This window comes from Hibiscus syriacus, unplaced genomic scaffold (genome assembly GCF_006381635.1).
Source record: "Hibiscus syriacus cultivar Baekdansim isolate YM2019G1 unplaced genomic scaffold, ASM638163v2 tig00110895_pilon, whole genome shotgun sequence".
NCBI classification, from domain to species: Eukaryota; Viridiplantae; Streptophyta; class Magnoliopsida; order Malvales; family Malvaceae; genus Hibiscus; species Hibiscus syriacus.
Genome location: NW_024062903.1, coordinates 3,377,501 through 3,385,543, shown reverse-complemented (window position 1 = coordinate 3,385,543; position 8,043 = coordinate 3,377,501). Strand labels below are relative to the sequence as shown.

The window sequence follows — 8,043 nt, the reverse complement described above, 5'->3', positions numbered from 1 at the left end:
CAAAGATAACCAATGAAACCAACAATACAATTTCTCTCGAAAATTCGACCACACCTTTAAGAACTCTTCATTTAAATTGAACATAATAATATAAGCATTCCTTACATATCCCCAGCTTACTATTTTGACCTCAAATCCCTCCTTTACCAAAGCCTTCTTCACCATGTCAGGCTGAAAGGGATATTTGATAACCCCTGTTAAAGAATTTTTCACCCAGCATGAATCTTCAGTAGGAATGTGCATTTCCCATACATTCCTTAATCCATTTGCTTTCTTATTATAACCTCCCTTATTTTCCACTATTTCATTCTCCATTCTTATCCTTTGCAACCCCCATTGAGACTCTCTTTCCATCAATCAACGTTCCATTAACATTCTGTACTGCTCTTCTACAGCCTTCCTCCATCGCATATTGCACAATGACAAACGTGGATGATTTATAATTCGGTTTAACCATAAAACTTGGAATAAAGACCCTCACTATTCGTCCATAATGATTGAAATCTCTCTTAACTCTCTTCTAGTAACTCTCTTACTAAGATTGTCAACAAAGACAGTCCATTCCTCATCGGAGGATGAACGACCTATCACACTCACTCTCTTTCTCTCCCTACCTTTCTCACTCATGCTAACCAATGTTAAAAGATGACCCGTTATGCTCCATACAAAGTTCTTTTGAACCGGCTTCTAATTTAATCGTCATCTGTATAGGCCAGAATAAGAAAAAATCAATAGTGGCACACTAAAACCATGTACAAATGACAACAAGAAATCTAACAAGAAAGATTCATATTGCTTCCATCCAGTCCTTTATTTCAATTTGTTTTCTATTATTGAACTGTCTAAACAGCATTGATTTCCAGTTTATGGAACATTTACAAGATCAAAAGAAACCCGGTATACTCAAGTTGCAAATTGCAATAGTAACCACTTTGATAAGATTCACAAACCTTTCTAGAAGATCTATTAACCACGACAGACTAAATTGAAAGCTCGTACAGAAGTACAGTTAATGATTAAGCTCCAAACACATGAAAATTTGAAAGTTAAATTTACCTTTTCCATCCACGAATTCCGGTTGGCTCCTAGGGTCAATGGAATCAGTCATTACATCGTTAGTATCAACTCTCAAACTTCTACGTCTATCCACTTTTCCCTCATGAAGATTAAATATCTTCGGGATTGGAAGTGTGACATCCTCGACATTTGCACGAAACAAAGCAATTACTATTTACATGATAAGAAATCAGCTATCATGCTAACCGATCAAAGATAACATAACATGACCCCACATATGGACACAGAAGCATGAAACCCAAATTGAATACAAACATGAAACTATCATTAAAAGTCCACGGACCAGAAGCATTTAAGTGATCTACTACAAGAAATTGAAAACAAAATAAGAGATGATAAACAGAAATAAAAGACAAATAGAAGTTTTTTTTATGGGAATCTAAGACTACATTAAAATAGCCAACCAGGCAAAAGAGCATTACCATTTCTGCACCCCGACCAAAAAAATAAAGATAACTATTTCGTTCAACTAGATGAATCCAAGAAATCAAGAAAAACAATTATAAGTCCATTTTTTTGTATTGAAGGGTTCTGCAAGAATGTAAGGTTTACCACACATTGAAACCAACGCATGCAACTATTGCCAAATGATTCAGAAGTTAGTATTCCAGCATAATTATGAATTATGATCACATATACCTCTATTCAGTGTATTGAGCCCTTTCTTTGATTTGTTAAGGGGTTGACTCCTTGGTAAAAGGACCCCATCCTGGGAGCTACTCAATAATATGTCCGAGCCACATTGCACCACAATTTTCTGAAACAATGGCTTTACAAGAAAACCGTGGGCAAGAAACGCATGCACAGATGCTAGGCAACACCTTGCAATTTTGCAGCAAATATTGAAACCAACGCATGCAACTATTGCCAAATGATTCAGAAGTTAGTATTCCAGCATAATTATGAATTATGATCACATATACCTCTATTCAGTGTATTAAGCCCTTTCTTTGATTTGTTAAGGGGTTGACTCCTTGGTAAAAGGACCCCATCCTGGGAGCTACTCAATAATATGTCCGAGCCACATTGCACCACAATTTTCTGAAACAATGGCTTTACCAGAAAACCATGGGCAAGAAACGCATGTACAGATGCTAGCTTGGCAACACCTTGCAATTTTGCAGCAAATATTGTAGGCAATGCACCTTTGTGAGGTTTAGATAAACCATCTTCTAAAGATATTGAAAGTTTGGTGGGCTTGGCATTGCGCAATGTCTCAATATCCTGACCATACCAAAAGTAACAAACACCAGTTTCCGAAATCGCAGAAACATAGATTTCCTCGTTAACACATTTGCTATCTATAAAGACAGCAGGGTGCTCCATTGCCAAAACACAAATAGCGGACTGCTTTTTTCTGCCTTCTGCTTTCCATACAGCAATATATCTTTCAGCAGCAGCAGATGATAGGATAAATTTTCCATCTTCAGTAAATATCAAGCACCGAACAGATACCTATGAATTTAAAAACAGTGGATTAACTAATGGAAAAAGGCAATAAGATTCCGATGTTGACTGTACATCTCCACTTAATTGGATAAAGTTATGACCACAAAAGGCAAATAAACTTGAAAATACTTATAGGATGTCCAGTAAACTTCTGTATCTTTTTGTGATTAGAACAATCAAAAGTCTTCAACTGTGCAGCTGCAGTAACTAATGCCTTTCCATCTAAAAGGGTCCAAATCCTAGTTACAGCATCAGCAAAATGAAACAAAAATCAAAACCTCGCAAAAAATGATTTCATTCTAACACAAGAAAGGGAAGCTCCCATAAGCTACCTCATATGTTCTATGACATTTAATGTTTGAAATATGCAATAAAGTTGGTTTTATGTAGCAGATTCCTACCATCACTCTTTGACCACTAGCATAGTAATAATGTCTGGTATTGTAAAGCATAAATGCCTGGTAAAATAAATACCACCATCGAAGACAAAGTCCATATCGAGATGATGAATTCAGAATGAAGTATCTCATGATAGAGTAGAAATCAAAAGCAGAGCACCAAGAGTGCTGTCAAAAACACCTACCTGGTGAGACAGTCAAACAAGATATAGACTTAGTAGAAGCTCTGAACTTCCGCAATAGATTTCTCATCAATGAATCAATTTCACAAACCATCCCATCAACCCCAGCACTATAAATGCAAGAGGCATTCGTAGCAAATGCAATGGCACTGACACCCCTGTGAGCTATTATGAGAGAAAATGAGCAGAGACAACAATAATAAGCAATAACAGATAAGGACTTAATGACTAATGCATTCATCCAAAATAATCATGAGCTCATTAATACATTAGAATTTTGTTTAGTTCTTGCAGAATGCAAAATGCCTATTAAAAGAACTGAAATATTAAATTCCACAATTTCCTGGGATCTCATTTTATGGGGGTGAAAAATTCAGACGTTTTTACATTTGCATACAGTAGTAAAAGAATTTCAACTATAATTCACAGTGAGTTCACTTTGTTATGAATTTCCACTTCCTCTTCAGATAATTGCAAAACCATAGTAGATGCTTTGGGGTTCAAAAGTAAATTAGGGAACTAAAAATGAATTCAACATGTGCATACCCGGGATGGCAACCACTAAATTTCCACTTCAGCTGACCAGCCGACACATCAAGGGCTAAGACATCTCCACTTCCAGTTCCCAATACGAGCAAAGAACTTCCAAGTTTCCTTTTCTTCTGCAAAAATTAAAGGTTTTGGTCCAAATGAAATGACCAACCTTTTTGTCAAAAGACAACCACTTCATACATTTGTAATCTATTGAACGATACCCTCTTTCTGACTTAGCATTTATGCTTGTTGCTTCACTTGATACAATGTCTGCAAATTCAGTTTGAATTTGAACCTTCAAAGTGTCCCAAGTCTAACAAGACAAAAAAATATTTCTTCTAGAAAAAGATGCATAATTTTTCACATTGAAACAACAAATGCGACATGTAGTTTTCAAAATTGTCATCAATCAATTGCTCTTGAAATGATTTTAGCTAGCTTAATAGGACCATCTCCAGAACTAAAAGCAAAGTAGTCCAGAGAAGGACTAAATGCAGTCAATATATCTCTGATGTTCGATGATCCCATACCCTGAACTATGAGAAGGTAAACTACATTAGCATAAGCAAAAACACAAGTTTCCCAATTCAAAATTCAAAATTCAAAATTGAGGAAACCCGAAGTCGCAAAGCTTTAGCTGAAGACACAACCAAAGATAAACGTAAGGAAACCCCAAATAAGAATTTAACTGAAAAGTCCAAGTCATGGATTAAAATTTAGAATATTTCCCCCATGGAGCTTTTTCAAGTTATTCAACAAAGAGCTTTATTTGTTGTTATGTGAAGCTTACAATAGGATTGCAAATAGCGGTGGCAAAACGGGCCGCCGTTAAAGACCTCCAATAGAGTGTAAACAAATTTCACATCAATAGTAGAAGCAGTTGGCGGCGGCAAATTGCAATGCAACGGAAATTGCAGACAACATAAACAGGAGCATAACTCGAAATCTCATGGCTCAAGTAGAAAGAAATGTCCAAGTGCAGTTTCGAAAATTTACCTTATTTAACCTCCTCGTTAGAAGGTGTTACGAACTGAAATCGGAAACTAAAAGAATAAGGGAATTTTTATTATGCGGTGCCTAAAAAAGGTTAAAAAATAGTGTGATCGGTTAAATAAATGACTGTTTAAAATTTAAATCAGTTATGTTATATTATTTAACCGGAAATATTATTAAGTACAATAACATATTAGGTAGCGCTTATATAATGTAATAGGTAGTGCTTATATAATAAAATAGGCATTTAACCGGAAATATTATAAAGTACAATAACAAATTAGGTAGCGCTTATATAATATAATAAGTAGCGCATATATTGACCTATTTTATAAGTAAACCGGTATATTTATACTGGTAACATTGTAAATTTACCTATTAAATTATAATTATCAGTTTCGATGTTTTTTGGATCGATACAATTTTAAATTTATCGACACTTTATGCATGCACCTCGTTAGACATTCATTCTGGAAACAAGTATCGACACAAACTTAAAGAGCGACGATACATTATTTAGACCTATTTTTTCATAAAACCAGTATATTTCTATAAGGTACATTGTAAATTTACCTATCACATTGTAATTATCGGTTTCGATGTTTTTGGGATCGATACTTTTAATAAATGTATCGACAATAGATGACCTATTTTCTCATAAAACAGATATATTTATATCAGTTACATTGTAAATTTACATATTACATTATAATTATCGGTTTCGATTTTATTGGGATCGATACTTTTAATAATTGTATCGATACTTTATGTGTGCACCTCGTTTGGGCATTCATTATGGACAATAAGTATCTACACAAATTACACAATTGTCGATACATTATGTTGAAATGTTTTCTAATTAACCGGTATATTTATACCGGTTACATTGTTAATTTACCTATTACATTATAATTATTGGTTTCGATGTTTTTTGGGTCGATACTTTTAGAAAATGTACCGACACATATTTAGGTAGTTATTGTACACACCTAAATATGTCACGCGAATTTAATGTTGTACTCACCCTTCAACTACCACTACCAATACCACATCCAATTGAAAGCACGACTGAAACATGTTGAATGAACATTTACTTTCATCTCCATCAACTCCGAGACCGCTGAACTTGTACAACAAAATTTTTGCCATGGATCATACTGATGCAGACAATGTTAAGCCAACCGAGGAATGCCATGAAGTACATAATGTTGATGAATCTGACAGATTGGTTGGTTAGCTCTTCTCTTCACGTGATCAAGTTTGGTACTTTTACAAGGGATTCGCACGGGAACATGGGTTTAGTGCATGTAAGGGAACAACACAACTTGACTTGGAAGGGAATTTGAAGACACAAGAATTTTGTTGTTCCAAATAAGGGTTTCGAGTATCAAAAGGCAATATTGTTGATCGTCAACGTGCTCATACGCCAGTCACAAGAACAGGATGCAAGGCTAGAGTCGTAGTTACAACAACAAATACAAACGATCACTGGGTTATAAGTAAGTCTTATCAGAAACATAATCATGCATTGTGCACACCTGCTATGACACCATTTATGCGTTCTAATAGAGTTGTAAGTAAGGCTGATATCGATGAGGCAACAACATTGAAAGAGGTCGGTGTTGGCACGTCACAAGTAATGAACTATTTAACGCAGCAGGCAGGGAGCTATCATAATGTTGGATTTACACATAAAGACCTCTACAATGCACTTCAAAGAGGTAAAGCAAAAGAAATCGTCGATGGGGATGTGAATGCGCTTATTGCTTACTTTGATTATAAAAAACATGATGATCCCGAGTTTTTTATTACATACTCGGTAAGCGAATTCGGGGCATTGCATAATCTTATTTGGTCGGATTCTACATCGAGATCAGATTACACATACTTCGATGATGTAATTGCGTTCGACACAACGTACAAAGATAATTTGTTTGGTCGACCAATTATGCCTATTGTTGGTGTCAATCATCACCATAGCACAATTGTATTTTCCACTGCCATAATCACTGACGAGATGTCCCAATCTTTTGAGTAGGTGCTACAGAATTTTTTAGTAGCCATGATGAATAAATCGTCTATTTCAGTTGTCACCGATGGGGATAGGGCAATGCAGAGGGCTATCAAATATGTTATCCCTTATGCTAAGCACATATTATGTTCTTGGCATCTTTCTTGCAATGCACAAGCTAACATTGGTGACCCAAAATTTATAGCAGCATTCTCAAAATGCATGGCTTCATGGTGGACAACTGAGGAATTCGATATTCAATGGCGTTCAATTGTTTCAGAATTCAACATTGAAAAGCATCCATGGGTGATTGAGAAGGGAAATACTCGGCACGTATGGGCACAAGCATATATTACCGATCATTTCTTTTCCAATATTCGCTCAACACAAAGGTGCGAGTCTATGAATGCTTCACTAGCGATTGCAATAAAACACAAGAAAACATATTTAGATGTTGTTCGTGAAATTGAAGATGGAATTAGTAGAATGCGTATGAACGAGTTGAAAGTGGATTACTTAAGTTCCTAGACGAAGCCCTTCCAGATCACAAAACTGGTCGAACTTGAAAGCCATGCTGCTGAGATTTTTACCCGCGAATCTTTTCGTGCGTTCTAAGATGAACTTCAACGGGAGACATTATACCAGATTGAGGAAGAGATTCAGTCCTCATCTAATGAATGTCAACATTATATTTTGACAAAGTAGAAAGAAAAAAATATGACATTTGAAATTTGTTTTGATTCTCGTACGAAAACCCTAATTTGCTCCTAAGATTGTTAAACTTCCGTGTCGCCATCAACTTCACATTTTGAAGCACTTGGATTACACATATTTGCCCGGGATTTTGATTCAAAGTAGGTGGACTAAGGATGTGAAGGCTTCTGCACCCAGTTATGTTGACTTGAATGTGCCTCTAGAAGTGATGCAAATGGCAAGGTTCGCTACTCTACATTCAACGTCAAGTAGGTTATGCTATATTGCATCAAAGACAGACGCGTCTTTTAAAACCGCAAGAGATGAGATGAAAAGACTAATAGAAGAATTTGAAAACTTGTTTGGTTTAAATGATTTAGTCAACCAGAGCAGTGTAGAAAACAATATTCGCGACCCTCAATGAAAACAACGCAAGCGAAAAGAAGTATCGAAGAAAAAGGTCGAGAAGAAAATTAGACGATGTGGGTACTTCAACGGTGAGGAACATAACAAACTAACATGCCCTCAAGTCAAGCTCAGTTTGAATACAAGCACACAACCTACATCAACTGATTTTTTTGAAGATGGAATGGAATGGCCATTCAGTCCCTCACGTGATGACAACGATCTCCATATATCGTAAGTATCAACATGACACCTATTATGTATAAGAAACATGTACAACAACCTATTGCTAACTTTTCTC

General features: G+C 35.9%; 1 protein-coding gene across 1 annotated transcript; it reads right to left on the bottom strand.

Moving 5' to 3' along the window:
* Positions 1 to 622: 622 nt before the first annotated feature.
* LOC120146139 (WD repeat-containing protein 43-like) lies at positions 623 to 4,168 on the bottom strand. The gene is made up of 8 exons (XM_039159796.1): positions 4,076 to 4,168; positions 3,810 to 3,953; positions 3,653 to 3,768; positions 3,110 to 3,264; positions 2,661 to 2,748; positions 2,001 to 2,533; positions 1,057 to 1,227; positions 623 to 703 (listed from the first exon to the last, which is right to left on the bottom strand). The coding sequence occupies exons 1-8, from the start codon at positions 4,166 to 4,168 to the stop codon at positions 693 to 695; spliced, it is 1,311 nt and encodes a 436-aa protein (XP_039015727.1). The 3' UTR covers positions 623 to 692.
* Between the last annotated feature and the right edge of the window lie 3,875 nt (positions 4,169 to 8,043).